The 15,380-nt window shown below is 46.9% G+C and overlaps 1 protein-coding gene across 1 annotated transcript in view; it reads right to left on the bottom strand.

The window, feature by feature from the left end:
• Nucleotides 1–2,107: 2,107 nt before the first annotated feature.
• fastk (Fas-activated serine/threonine kinase) overlaps nucleotides 2,108–15,380 on the bottom strand; it is a 59,601-nt gene continuing 46,328 nt past the window's right edge. The window contains exons 7-11 of the mRNA XM_078215534.1: nucleotides 14,546–14,637; nucleotides 7,664–8,375; nucleotides 6,658–6,772; nucleotides 3,378–4,590; nucleotides 2,108–3,255 (exon numbers count right to left, since the gene is read on the bottom strand). Coding sequence (XP_078071660.1) covers nucleotides 4,504–4,590; nucleotides 6,658–6,772; nucleotides 7,664–8,375; nucleotides 14,546–14,637 — 1,006 coding nt within the window. The 3' untranslated portion in view covers nucleotides 2,108–3,255; nucleotides 3,378–4,503. The remainder of the gene's footprint in view (nucleotides 3,256–3,377; nucleotides 4,591–6,657; nucleotides 6,773–7,663; nucleotides 8,376–14,545; nucleotides 14,638–15,380) is intronic.

Below are 15,380 nucleotides of genomic sequence, written 5' to 3'. Positions count from 1 at the left end.
ATGAAGTAGAAATGGTCAAGAGCTTTAAATTTTTAGGTGTCCAGATCACCAACAACCTGTCCTGGTCCCCCCATGCCAACACTATAGTTAAGGAAGCCCACCAACGCCTCTACTTTCTCAGAAGACTAAGGAAATTTGGCATGTCAGCTATGACTCTCACCAACTTTTACCAATGCACCATAGAAAGCATTCTTTCTGGTCATATCACAGCTTGGTCTGGGGCTGCTGCTCTGCCCAAGACCGCAAGGAACTACAGAAAGTCGTGAACATAGCCCAATCCATCACGCAAACCGGCCTCCCATCCATTGACTCAGTCTACACTTCCCGCTGCCTCGGAAAAGCAGCCAGCATAATTAAGGACCCCACACACCCCGGACATTCTCTCTTCCACCTTCTTCTGTCGGGAAAAAGATTTTTAAAAGTCCGAGGTCATATACCAACCGACTCAAGAACAGCTTCTTCCCTGCTGCTGTCAGACTTTTGAATGGATCTACCTTGCATTAATTTGATCTTTCTCTACACCCTAGCTATGATTGTAACACAACATTCGGCACTGTCTCATTTCCTTCTCTATGAACGGTATGCTTTGTCTGTATAGCACAAGAAACAATACTTTTCACAGTATACTAATACGTGACAATAATAAAATCAAATCAATTCAGCGCCGTGGACCCAGGTTCGATTCCCGGCTTGGGTCACTGTCTGTGCGGAGTCTGCACGTTCTCCCCGTGTCTGCATGGGTTTCCTCCAGGTGCTCCAGTTTCCTGCCACAGTCTGAAAGACGTGCTGGTTAGGTGCATTGATCCGAACAGGTGCCAGAGTGTGGCGACCAGGGGAATTTCACAGTAAATTGCAATGTTAATGTAAGCCTTACTTGTGACTAATAATTTAACTTCAACTTTTAGTCAACTTTATCTTTATAACCTTGCAATTGTCTTAATTTAACTTTAAGGCAGTAGGTCAGGCTAATCTTTCCTACCTGTTAATGTGAAATTCAACCATGTTATGATCACTCTTACCTAGAGGATCCTTACAATGAGGCCATTAATTAATCATGTCTCATTACACATTATCAGGTCTAAAATAGTCTGTTCCCTGGTTGGTTCCAAAATGTATCGTTCTGAAATATTGATTCGAATTCACACTCCTGGAAGTTACTTTTGCCAATTTGATTCATCCAGTCCAAATGAAGATTAAAATCCCTAATAAATATTGCAGTGCTTTCTTACAAGCCCCCATTATTTCTCGAGCTGTTTACAGGTAAGCAGGTGTTGCTTACTGGCACTTGTTTTTTTTTAAAGCTTATTCAGGGGATGTGGACGAGGCTAGCATTTGTAGCCCACCTCTAATTGCCCTTGACAAGGTGATGGCAAGCTGCCTTCTTGAATTGCTGCAATCGATGAGGTGTAGGTACATCCACAGTGCTGTTAGGGAGGGAGCTCCAGGATTTTGACTCATCCTGTTCCTTACTGATTGGGAAAGTTGGCCACATTGAATTTGTTCCTTTTTCAGTGAATTGGATGTTCCTGGACAAGCTTCAACCACAGCAGGTTCATGCAAGAGATTTAATGGACAAGTGAGGCAAAGAGTAGGGGTAGGAAGGTAAGTGGAGTTGAGGCCACATCATATCAGTCATAATCTTATTGAATGGTAGAGCAGCTTGAGGGGCCAAATGGTCTGCTCCTAATTTGAATGTTTGTTGGAATTCGAAAGAGCATATCCCTCTGGGCAAGTGGTGAAACTGAATTGAATCAATCTGGGTAATCTGTGGTCTGACACCAGAAAAACCAACCACCATCAACACGGTCAGGTTGTTGCAATAACCCAACCAAGTCTAATGCTGTTCAGGGAAGATGCCAGCCCCACCTTGTCTGCACCACACGAACCTCTAGTCCCACACTTGTCATTGATTCTTGATGCCCTCAGGATTGCAGAGATGGGAAATCAGATCTGCGTGGCCTGTGTCGCAGAGTAAATGATGGGAAGAGATTCTGAAGATCCATAGTGCGACGGAGTACAACTGGGGCAGCGAGAGGTGACTCATGTCCTAATGTTCCAAAACTCAAGTAATGTTCAGTGTCTCAAATGATTTTACATGAAGACAGTCTGAGGATCTTGTGTGTGTTTATTCTCGGGTATTTTAGAATCCCAATCCAGGGTCACACTGGATCGATCATTCCGTAGTTGTGGTTGATACAAACAACTTAAAACTAGAAAGAGGTCGGTCCACCAGTGTCTCCCTTGAGATAAACACGTCATAAACTTTAACCTCGACCTTGCAACACTCCACACAGCTTGCATTAAAAAATATTCGACCTCAAACACACATCACATCGATATCGATGCATTTGCTTTGTAATTTCACCTCTTTTTGTTCGATTCACTGTTTAAACCCACCCCAAATCCACACTCAGAAGATCCTGTTAAAACCCCAAAACCCACCACCCAAAAATTCATCTAATTTAAAACACTACGTTTATCTGACCTCCCCATCTCCCACCAAACTACCCCATAAGCCCCATCTTCCCTCACCCCCATCCCCCGAAACCCCCCCTCCCCTGACATCCCCCATCCCAATTGGAATTAAAGTATACTTGCATTCTGCACACCAGTGACTACCTACATCCCACGCACTAACATATCATCATTAACTACTGTACCCAGGTCAGCCATACTCACCCGGTCCATCGTTACCACGGCAAGGTGTATATTTTGTGGAAGTCACATTCTGTCATGTATCGACTGACAGAAAGAAAGCAGCTCCAGACAATATGGAGCCAGGCCTGATCATAATCATTTTGAGACTGTCCTTATTCCCAAACCCCTCCCATTGAACAGTATCCAGTCAATACTACAGCTAGGAACTCCCCTAGCAACCACCTTCACCAGTACCATCTCCCCTAGCAACTACCACCATCAATCCCCTCTCCCCTAGCAACCATCACCATCAATCCCCTCTCCCCTAGCAACCACCACCATCAATCCCCTCTCCCCTACCAACCATCATCAATCCCCTCTCCCCAGCAACCACCGCCACCAACACCCTCTCCCTAGCAACCACTTCCATCAACACCCTCTCCCTAGCAACCACCTCCACCAACACCCATTCCCCTCGCAACCGTCACCATCAATCTCCTCCTCCCCAAGCACCCACCTCCACCAACACCCTCTCCCTAGCAACCTCTTCCACCAACACCCTTGCCCCTAGCAACCACCTCCAACACCCTCTCTCCTGGCAACATCTCCACCAACACCCTCTCCTCCGGCAACCACTTCCACCAACACCCTCTCCCCTAGCAACCATCTCCACCAACACTCTCTGCTTCAGCAACCACTTTCACCAACACCCTCTCCCTAGCAACTACTTGCACCAACACCCTCTCCCCAGGCAACCATTTTCACCAACACCCTCTCCCTAGCAACCACTTCCACCCCCACCCTCCCCTGTAGCCAGCACTGAGTAAACAAGGATATGAAGCATCCTGCCTGATCCCAGTCCAATTTCACCGTCATATTCAAGTTCTCCAACAATCACACAAAATTCCATCATTTGTAGGGAAAGGATCTGCTGTTGGTTAAAGTGGATGGAAAGACAGGCTCACAATAACAAGTGACACACAGAGTATTGTGTGCTCCAGGTTAAATTGTCTGGATGAATACAGCTCCAACACCATTCAAAAAGCTTGATGGAGCCCGGGACAAAGCGGCCCAATTGATTGGCATCCCATCCGTCACTGACATAGTGGCAGCTGTGTGTACTATCAACAAGATGCACCACAGCAACTCACCAAGCTTCCTTAGGCAGCACCTTCCAAACCCACTACCTCCGCCACCAAGAAGGGCAAGGGCAGCAGATGCAAGGGAATATCTCCACATGCAAGTTCTCTCACTGTTCTTCATAGGGTTCACACTTGGTTCAGACAGATTCCCTTTAGGCAGTGTGCCAGTGAGAGGATGCTGGAGTAATTCAGCAGCATTTGGGGTCTTGCCCCCAAGGTTCGCCAGTTAGTATCTAGTTCCTGACTTGTCTCCTCAGTCGGGGACCAAGATTACTGAAGATGGGAGCCGGATTCCCTCTTCCTATTGAGAAGGTTGCAAGGTGATGAGAGGTAATGATAGGATGGAAGACAGCTGCAAGCCTCGAGAGGGCCAGTGAACACTCAATTTAAAAAAAACTTTCATGAAACCTCCCTGCAAATTCTTAACTTAACCAAAACTTCACTCACACTCCAAGATTCTTTGTTTAAAAGCCTGTCAGCTCCAAGGATGGTACAAAACGTCTGGCAGTAGTTAGCATGTGATCACACAAAAGCAAAAAAAAACACACAAGATTCTCGTTCCACTCTGAAAAACAGAGGAGAAATAAAAAGATTGAGCAGCCCCAGGATTCCAATCGCGATCGGTGCTCTGACGTCTGGGAGCTCTGACGGCCGAGGGGGAGGTGCCATCACCTTCTCCAAAATAGAAACAGGAGCAGGGTACAAAAAAGCTAGTCTCTGATCGTCATAACTGCACATCCAGGAGTCTTTTCCGTAAATAATGTTTAACTTCCTCGATCCCATTCAGCTTCTCCAGCTCATGGTAAGGTAGCTGTAAGTGAGAGCAAAGGAACACAGATTAGATTGAAACAGTGCGCTGCTGGCTTTCTGCGCGTGTGAGGTAGAGTATCTGTTCTTTAGCTCAATGAATCGTTATGACACAGACATCCCTCCCTGCACCTGGGCTAAGGTCAGCCTTCACAGCACAGGTCAGATGCCCGGTGTAAGCCCACTTTGGAGAGAGTGCAAAGAAGGTTCACCAGGATGTTGCCGGGTCTCGAGGGTGTTGGCTATGAGGAGAGGTTGAATAAACTGGGATTGTTTTCACTGGAAAGACAGAGGCTGAGGGGAGACCTGATAGGGGTCTACAAAATGATGAGAGGCACAGACAGGGTGGACAGTCAGAGGCTTTTCCCCAGGGTGGAAGTGTCAATTACAAGGGGGCACAGGTTCAAGGTGAGAGGGGGAAAGTTTAAGGGAGATGTGTGGGGGAAGTTTTTCACACAGAGAGTGGTGGGTGCCTGGAACGCGCTGCCAGAGGAGGTGGTGGAAGCAGGAACATTAGCAACATTTAAGAGGCATCCAGAAGGTTTTAAGTTTAAGTTTATTTATTAGTGTCACAAATAGGCTTACATTAACACTGCAATGAAGTTACTGTGAAAATTCCCTAGTTGCCACACTCCTGCGCCTGTTCGGGTACACTGAGGGAGAATTTAGCACGGCCAATGCACCCTAACCTGCATGTCTTTCAGACTGCGGGAGGAAACCGGAGCACCCAGGGGAAATTCACGCAGACACGGGGAGAACATGCAAACTCCACACAGACGGTGACCCAAGCCGGGAATCGAACCTGGGTCCCTAGTGCTGTGAGATAGCAGTGTTAACCGCTGTGCCACCCATACATGATGAGATGGGTACATGAATAGGGAGGGAATAGAGGGATATGGACCGAGTAAGGGCAGAAGATTTTTTTTTTAGTTTAGTTAGGGCATCCTGATCGGCATGGGGTTGGAGGGCTGAAGGGCCTGTTCCTGTGCTGTACTTTTCTTTGTTGTTTGTCTTGGTCCCCCTGCTTGAATAAGGCTGTAAATGCATTGGAGACGGTTCAGAGAAGGTTCACTAGATTGATTCCAGAGATGAAGGATGTCTTGTGAGGCCAATATTCTCTAGAGTTCAGAAAAATGAGAGGAGGTCTAATTGAGGTTTATAAGATGTTAAAGTAGATTGACAGGATCGATGTAGAGCAGATGTTTCCCCTGTTGGACATTTTAGAACGACAAGCCATAGTTTTAGGCTTAGATTTAAAATTGAAATGAGGAGGAATCACTTCTCCCAAAGGGTTGTGAACCTGTGGAATTCTCTATCCTAAGGTGCAGTGGATGCCCGAACACTAATCACATTTGAGGAGGAGATGAAGAGGTTTTTAATTAATAATGGGATGAAGGGATCTGGGGAGCGCGCAGGAAGGTGAAGGTGCACCTCTTTTCTATGTTTCTAAAAGCTGTTCCTATTCCTGATGTACAGGGACTAGTGGGGGCACAGATTGCAGATTTTGGGTGAGAGATACAGCGGGATGTGAGGAAGAACGTTTTACACAGCAAGTGGGAATAACCTGGAACACACTGCCTGTGGTGTTGTGGAAATGGAAAACAATAATCATTTCAAAAGGAAATTGGACATGTACTTGAGGAAAATAAATTTACACAACTATGGGGAGAGAGTAGGGCAGGGGGTTTAGTTTGGGATTGATACAGAGCTACAGGGAGAAAGTTGGACACTGGGATTAATTTGGATTTTGATACAGGGCTATGGAGAGAGAGCGGGGCAGTGGGATTATTTTGGGGATTGATACAGGGCTATGGGTAGAGAGTGGGGGCAGTGGGATTAGTTTGGGGATTGATAGAGGGCTATGGGGAGAGAGTGGGGCAGTGGGATTAGTTTGGGGATTGATAGAGGGCTATGGGGAGAGAGCGGGGCAGTGGGATTAGTTTGGGGATTGATATAGGGCTAGAGGGAGAATGGAAGGCAATGGAATTATTTTAGCAAAGAGCTGGCATTGACTAAACAGTTTCCTCCTGTGCTGTAATTCTCAATGATTTGATGAAGTTAAGCATTGTACCTGCAGAATGGTATATCCTAGTAGTCGCAGGTGTCGATCCCGCATTGCTCGAGACCCCACCAGCACGTCCGAGTTGTGGCAGTAATGCCATTTGTCATTGACTGACATCACAATCCTGTGGGAATTGGGGAGGAGGATGTGTTACTGATGAGCCTCAACAGACTGGACAGGTAGCTCAGGTCAATAGCACACCTGCCCAGGATTTAAACACCAAAACCCTCACAAGTCACAGCTATATAAGACCCTCGTCAGACCCCACTTGGAGTACTGTGCTCAGTTCTGGTCGCCTCATTACAGGAAGGATGTGGAAAAGATTGAAAGGGTGCAGAGGAGATTTACAAGGATGTTGCCTGGATTGGGTGGCATGCCTTATGAGGATAGGCTGAGGGAGCTCGGTCTTTTCTCCTTGGAGAGGCGTAGGATGAGAGGATACCTAATAGAGGTATATAAGATGTTGAGAGGCATAGATCGGGTGGACTCTCAGAGGCTTTTTCCCAGGGTGGAAATGTCTGCTACGAGAGGACACAGGTTTAAGGTGGTGGGGGGTAGGTACAGGGGAAATGTTAGGGGGAAGTTTTTCACACAGAGGGTGGTAGGCGAGTGGAATCGGCTGCCGTCAGTGGTGGTGGAGGCAAACTCAATAGGGTCTTTTAAGAGACTCCTGGATGAGTACATGGGACTTAATAGGATGGAGGGTTATAGGTAGGCCTAAAAGGTAGGGATATGTTCGGCACAACTTGTGGGGCCGAAGGGCCTGTTTGTGCTGTTGTTTTTCTATGTTTCTAAGTCTCTCAGCCTCCAACATTGCCACTGTTGGATATTGAAACTGCTAGGTTGCACAATTAAATAATCTCTAGCTCTTTGCTCCTCCACAACACCCAATGCCACTGATCTGCCCCCTCTCCAGAGAGCAAAAACCACATTGGTCGTTTTTAAACTAGGTGGGCAAGAGAAGAATCAAATTCATGCCGACTGAGTGACTGGTCAAGTGATTGCCTGCGTTTACCTGTTCACTTGTTCCATGTCCGGGTGTCTCTCTTTCTCAATCAGCGGTGATTGGTTGGAGATCTGTAGAGGTGCTGGCACTGGGCTCACCAATTCCACATGCCCAACGCTGCCCTGGCTCTCAGGGTAATGAGGACTGTCGTAAAAACCCGGAGCTGACTCCTCCTGTCTGAAAAGATTGTGCTCCTGATTCTGGGGGACTGCCTCTGTTTCCTCATCCAGGATCTTTCCGATGGGGAACTGGAAGAGGGAGCTGGAGCCCATGACCGGTGAGCAGCTGGTGGTGTTGGGGACCTGGTTCAAACAGTCAGACGGGCTGCTAAGCGTGGAGCTCTCCTGGCTTTCCAGCGATTGCTCCTTGGTCAGACTGGTGTAGTAGTTCGAAGGGGGATAATAAGCATTGTACTCGATCGCTGAGCTGGTCAAGATGGAGCGGCCACCGCTGCCCGGGGGCTGGATCCGAGTGACATAATCCACATCCGCTGTCAGGTCGCCGTCTGCCTTCTCCTTCGCTGCCACCTCGTCAAGCCCAAAGGGTGAGAACTTCTGGAACTCTGAGGTGAGGGAGGGGATGTCAGGTTGGATATGGAGGGTTGTAGGGTTCTCAGTGGGTTTTGAATTGGGGCCAGAGGGGCACAGCGGAGTGCCAGCATTGTGAATGGTCCCGTTAATATGAAGAACGGTCCCAGAACCATTTATCCACAGTAAGAAATCTGCAACGCAAAGAACAACCGTATATTAGCACATCCCTCATTCAGCCCCATTCCCATCTGCCCATCGTGAACCCTGAACTGGTGAGCTGCGGTGGAACAGGGCAATGTGACAATATATTAAATATCCAACTTTCCATCCCAAAAATACAGGTGGCCCTTCCTGCTGTGTGAACCAGTGTCAGGTATACATGCTAAGGGTACAATAACAGAAGCTCTGCTTCTGCACTGAGAACCCAAGAGTCATGAGTTCAAATCTATTACTCAGGAAATCTTAACAATACACTTAGAAAATGAGAGTATAATCAAATTAAATCAACATGGGTTTAAAAAGATGGAATCCTATTCCTTTTCCAAAAGGCATTCCGATGATGTGCCACACAAAAGATAAGGGCTCATTGGAGTTGGGTCAGATATAATCATAGAATCATACAGCGCAGAAGAGGCCCTTCAGCCCATCGAGTCGGCACCAACACATTAGAAACACCTGAACTCCCACCTAATCCCATCTGCCAGCACTGGGCCCAAAGCCCTGAATGTTACGATGTGTCAAGTGCTGATCCAGGTACTTTTTAAAGGATGTGAGGCATCCCGCCTCCACCACCCTCCCAGGCAGCGCATTCCAGACCATCACCACCCTCTGGGTAAAAAAAGCTTTTCCTCACAACCCCCCTAAACACCTCACCCCTTACTTTTAACTTGTGTCCCCTCATAACTGGCGCTTCAACTAAGAGGAATAGCTGCTCCCTATCCATTCCGTCCCTCACAATCTTGAACACCTCGATCAGGTCGCCCCTCAGCCTTCTCTGCTCCAACGAAAACAACCCAAACCTATCCAACCTCTCCTCATAACTTAAATGTTCCACCATGGGTAGATGATTGGCTAATAGACGGGAACACTGACATGTTGTGAAATTGAATAAACCAGGTAATTTGTGGTCTTGCATCAGGACAAATCAGCATGGAGGCCTGAGAAAGCAGCCCACACAGAGGGAGTTTCTGCACTGCCAGAGATGCCATCTTTTAGATAAGATATTAAACCAAAGTCCTCCCTCACTCCTTGTTCGGATGAATGGATGAGAAAAGGCGCAGAGAAATTCTCCCAGTGTCCTGTTCAATGTTCATCCCTCAAACAGCATCATCAAATTAGGAGGGATTCATTGGTTGTTTATCTCAGTGTTAGTTATAAATTGGCTGGCATGAAAGAAGCTAAACCAGTCGCGAGGCTTTATTACTAATGGAAAGAACTGGGCACAAGGGAGGTTCTGAAACCTGTGTTGAAACTTAGTTAGCCGACATTAAGAGTATTGTGAGCTGTTCTGGTCACCACATTATAAAAAGGATATACAGGCACTGAAGAGGGTGCAGAGAACAATGACAGGAATTACTTTTTAAAAAATCAATTCATTTACGTGATGTGGTGTCGCCAGTTAGACCAGCATTTATTGGGGTAGCGCGGTGGCACAATGGTTAGCACTGCTGCCTCACGGCACCAGGGATCCAGGATTGATTCCGGGTTTGGAATTCCACATCATGGAAATTCCCCCTTTCAAGGTGAGGGGGGCAAGGTTCAATACAGATATGCGGGGGACGTATTTTACACAGAGGGTGGTGGGGGCCTGGAATGCACTGCCAAGCAAGGTGGTTGAGGCGGACACGCTGGGATCATTTAAGACTTACCTAGATAGCCACATGAACAGACTGGGAATAGTCTAGTTGGGCACATGAGCGGCGCAGGCTTGGAGGGCCGAAGGGCCTGTTCCTGTGCTGTATTGTTCTTTGTTTCTTTTGGATCATTGTGTGAAGTTTGCACATTCTGCCTGTGAATGCGCGGGTTTCCTCCCACACTCCAAAGTTGCACAGATTAGATGGACTGGCCATGCTAAATTGCCACTTAGTGTCCCGGGACATGTGAGTTAAATGGATTAGCCATGGTAAAAGTGTGGGGTTATAGGGATAAGGCAGGGAGAAGGCCTGGGTAAGATACTCTGTAAGAGACACTCGATGGGCCTCCTTCTGCAATGTAGGGATTCTATGATTTTATATTGTCCATTCCTAGTTGCCCTTCAGAAGGAGGTGGGGAGCTTTCTTTGTGAAGCGCTGCAGTCCGAGGTGTTGGTACACCCACAGCGCTGTTTCAGAGGGAGATCCAGGATTTTGACCCTGTGACAGTGAAAGAACGGCAATATATTTCCATGATGTGGAGATTCTGACATTGGACTGGGGTGAGCACAGTAAGAAGTCTCACAACACCAGAAGTCAACAGGTTTATTTGGTATCACGAGTTTTCGGAGCGTTGCCTCTCACCTGACTCACCTGATGAAGGGGCAGCGCTCCGAAAGCTTGTGCTCCCAAATAAACCTGTTGGACTTTAATTTGGTGCTGTGAGACTGGATATATTTTCAAGTCAGGATAGTGAGTGACTTGGAGGGGAACTTCCAGGTGGTTCTCAGGTATTTGCTGCCCTTGTCCTTCCAAATGCTGGTGATTGTGGGCTTGGAAGGTGCTGTCTAAGGAACCTTGGTGAGCTCCTGCAGTGCACCTTGGAGGCAGTACACACGGCTGCCACTATTTGTTGGTGGTGGAGAGAATGAATGTCTGTGGAAGGGGTAGCAATCAAGTGGGCTGCTTTGTCCTGGATGGTGTTGAGCTTTTTGAGTGTTGTTGGAGCTGCATTCATCCAGGCAAGTGGGGAGTATTCCATCGCACTCCTGACTTGTGCCTTGTAGATGGTGGACAGGCTTTGGGGAGTCAGGAGGTGACCACAGGATTTCCAGCTTCTGACCTGCTCTTGTAGACACAGTAATGATATGGCTGGTCCAGTTCAGCTTCTAGTCAGCAGGATGTTGATAGTGGGGGATTCAGTCATGGTAATGCCATTGAATATCAAAAGGCGATGGACAGAACCTCTCTGACGTCAGAAATGTGTGGGTTAACATATGAGGAAAGGGTTAATAGGCTGGATATCTTTGCTCTTTAGAGGTTGAGGGGTGATAGAATTGGGTCTTGAAAATGATGAAAGGTTTTGACCGAATGAACAGAGAATCACAGAATGGTTACAGCACAGTAGGCCATTCGGCCCGTGCTGGCTTCCCCATTCACTTGGTACCATTCCCACGTAATCCTGCACATTCTTCCTTTTCACATAATAATCCAATTCTCTTTTGAATCTCCACGCACAGCCAGCGCACGCACAGCCAGCGCACGCACAGCCAGCGCACGCACAGCCAGCACACGCACAGTCAGCACACGCACAGCCAGCACACGCACAGCCAGCACACGCACAGCCAGCACACGCACAGCCAGCACACGCACAGCCAGCACACGCACAGCCAGCACACTCCACATTTTAAGCATTCAATGTGGAAAAAGGTTGTCTTGTTTCCGTTGCTTCTTCTGCCAATTGTCTTAAACCGAGTCACTCAGGAATACAGAAGTTGAGTATTGCTAAAAGGAGACACATGTTGTGGAAGCTTTTTGTCTTGCACTCATCAGGACAGATGCAAGAGTACCAAATGTTAAGTGGAACAACAATTTATACCACATGTGAAAAGGGGTGTTGTCTGGTTGGCAAGTTTACTCCCCAGCCAGGCTTGGCCAATGTGAGAGGGGCATGAGGAAATCTTGGTGAAAATGTGAATGTATAGCCAGGTGCTGGGTCAAAATCCTGGAATTCCCTCCCTAATGGCATTGTGGGTCAACCCACAGCACGTGGACTGCAGCGATTCAAGAAGGCAGCTCACCACCACCTTCTCAAGGGGCAACTAGGGATAAATTCTGGCCAGCGACGCCCATGTCCCACAAATTAATAAAAAAGAAAATCCAACATATTTATAGTGAGTTACATCTCAAAATTCCTTTTCCATGCCACCTTGAAGAATCCAAGAACAGTAAGAGAATTATTAGTAACAGACGCAAAGGGTCCAGTGTGCACTGTATGTAAAACTAGACACAGGGTTAAAAAGCTAACAATTCCCCAGCACCTTTCACAACTTTGTAAGTCCCAAAAGGCTTCACAATTAATGAAGTCTTTCTGAAGTGCGGTCACTGCTGTAATGCAAGGAAACATGACAGGGCATTGTGACATTCTGAGAACCGAGAAACTATCATTATCACAAAAGAGGTAGTGTTGGACAAGTTAATGGGGCTAAAGGTAGACAAGTCTCCTGGTCCTGATGGAATGCATCCCAGGGTCCTATAAGAGATGGGAAGAGAAAAAGCAAATGCACTCGTCGTAATTTACCAAAATTCACTGGACTCTGGGGTGGTTCCCGCAGATTGGAAAACAGCAAATGTGACGCCACTGTTTAAAAAGGAGGTAGACAAAAGGCGGGTAACTATAGGCCGGTTAGCTTAACTTCTCTGGTAGGGAAAATGCTTGAATCGATCATCAAGAAAGAAATAGCGAGACATCTGGATATAAATTGTCCCATTGGTCAGACACAGAATGGGTTCATGAAGGGCAGGTCATGTTTGACTAATTTGGTGGAATTCTTTGAGAACATTACATGTGCAGTGGACAATGGGGAACCTGTGGATGTGGGGTATCTGGATTTCCAGAAGGCATTTGACAAGGTGCCGCACCAAAGACTGTTACATATGATAAAGGTGAACAGTGTTACGGGTAATGTATTAGCATGGATAGAGGATTGGTTAACTAACAGAAAGCAAAGAGTGGGGGTAAATGGGTGTTTTTCTGGTTGGCGATCAGTGACTAGTGGTGTGCCTCGGGGATCAGTGTTGGGACTGCAATTGTTTACGATTTACAGAGATGATTTGGCGTTGGGGACCAAGTGTAGTGTGTCAAAATTCGCACATGACACTAAGATGGGTGGAAGAGCAAAGTGTGCAGAGGACACTGAAAGTCTGCAAAGGGATATAGATAATCTAAGTGAGTGGGCGAGGGTCTGGCAGATGGAGAACAATGTTGGCAAATGTGAGGTCATCCATTTTGGTAGAAGTAACAGCAAAATGGATTATTTAAATGGTAAAAAATTGCAGGATGCCGCTGTGCAGAGGGACCTGGGTGTCCTTGTGCAGGAATCTCAAGGACACCCAGGTTTGCAGGTGCAGCAGGTAATTAAGAAGGCAAATGGAATTTTGTCCTTCATTGCTAGAGGGATGGAGTTTAAAAACAGCGAGATTATGTTGCAGCTGTATAAGGTGCTGGTGAGGTCACACCTGGAGTATTGTGTACAGTTTTGGTCTCCTTACTTGAGAAAGGATATACTGGCACTGGAGGGGGTACAGAGGAGATTCACTAGGTTGATTCCGAAGTTGAGAGGGTTGGCTTATGAGGAGAGACTGAGTAGACTGGGGCTATACTCATTGGAATTCAGAAGAATGAGGGGAGATCTTATAGAAACATATAAGATTATGAAGGGAATAGATAAGATAGAAGCAGGGAAGTTGTTTCCACTGGCGGGTGAAACTAGAACTAGGGGGCATAGCCTCAAAATAAGGGGAAGCAGATTTAGGACTGAGTTGAGGAGGAACTTCTTCACACAAAGGGTTGTGAATCTGTGGAATTCCCTGCCCAGTTGAGGCTCCCTCATTGAATGTTTTTAAGGCACGGATATTTGCATTTTTGAACAGTAAAGGAATTAAGGGTTATGGTGAGCGGGCGGGTAAGTGGAGCCGAGTCCACAAAAAGATCAGCCATGATCTTATTGAATGGCGGAGCAGGCTCGAGGGGCCAGATGACCTACTCCTGCTCCTGGTTCTTATGTTCTTATGTTCTCATGACACAGCAAGATCCCACAAACCGCAATGTAAAAATGGCCAGATTCTGAACAATTTAAATGATGCTGCTTGAGGGATGCATGTTGGTCACGCCAATCCTCCGGTTCTTCATCACACCGTGCTATTAATGTCCACCAAAGAATGGAGACGGAGCATCAGTTAATGTCTTATTTTAAGGATGGCACATCCAAGAGTGCAGGACAATCTCAGTACTGACCCTCTGACAGTGCGGCGCTCCCTCAGCACTGACCCAAAAAACATCCCAAAGCTAATACCCAAGTGTCCATAACTTCAACGATCCCCAGCGTTGACTTTAAGAACTCAATACATTGCACCCTGCACTTGTGTTGCATAATTAAGAAATTGTTCACTGAGTTCTGTACAGCAATATGATAGGATGGCCGCTCATTGTGATTCAAAGTGGCCTTTACCTGTGTAATACCCTGGGGGAAGGACCTCATCCTGTTTGTAACATTGATCCCCAATCAGCTGCCTCAAAGCTTCAGCCACCAACCCTTTGTAACTGGAAAACACAAATCAGAGTCAAATTTCAGCAAAACACATGCAACTAACAGCTTTGATTTATTTTGCAACTTTCACACAGAGAAACATCACAAGGCCCTGCCCCGCAGTGCAATAAATAAAAACAGATGCCAAGGTTTGGTCAAAATGTTAGTTGGTGACCAGGAATCAGAGAGATGGATTTTAGGAAGACAAAGAGGGTTGAGAAGTGGATGGGTTCAGCAAGGCAATTCCAGTGTCTGGGTTCAAGGAGCGTCAATACACAGCCTCCAGTAGAAGGACAGAGAGAAGTGAAGTGCACAGGAGCCAGATTCAGAGGGATGAGGAGCTGAGGGTAAAGGTTATAGGGCAAGGAGAGGTTACAGAAATAGATGATGAACCGGGTACATTGCATGGTGCTATAGTTAAGTTGTGTGTGAATCCTCAGGCTACTCCTCGCTTTTTCTAGTCCAGGACAGTGCTGTACATCATTAACGGCAAAATGGAAGAGGAGTTGGAGCGGCTGCAGAGGTTTGGAATCATTGAGCTCATTCAGTTCTCAGGTTGCGCAGCTCCAATTCTCCTTATTCTTAAACGTGATGGTACAGTGCGCAGAGGCGGGGATTACAAACTCACCATTAATCAAGCCTCCAAGCTGGTCACTTACCATTGCCATGGGTGGAAAATCTGTTTTCAAATCTTTCAGGAGGCACAATGTTCTCAAAACTTGACACGAGCCATGCCTACCAGCAGCTCTTGTTAGGG

This window comes from Mustelus asterias, chromosome 7 (genome assembly GCF_964213995.1).
Source record: "Mustelus asterias chromosome 7, sMusAst1.hap1.1, whole genome shotgun sequence".
NCBI classification, from domain to species: Eukaryota; Metazoa; Chordata; class Chondrichthyes; order Carcharhiniformes; family Triakidae; genus Mustelus; species Mustelus asterias.
This window is presented reverse-complemented; position numbering and strand designations above follow the sequence as displayed.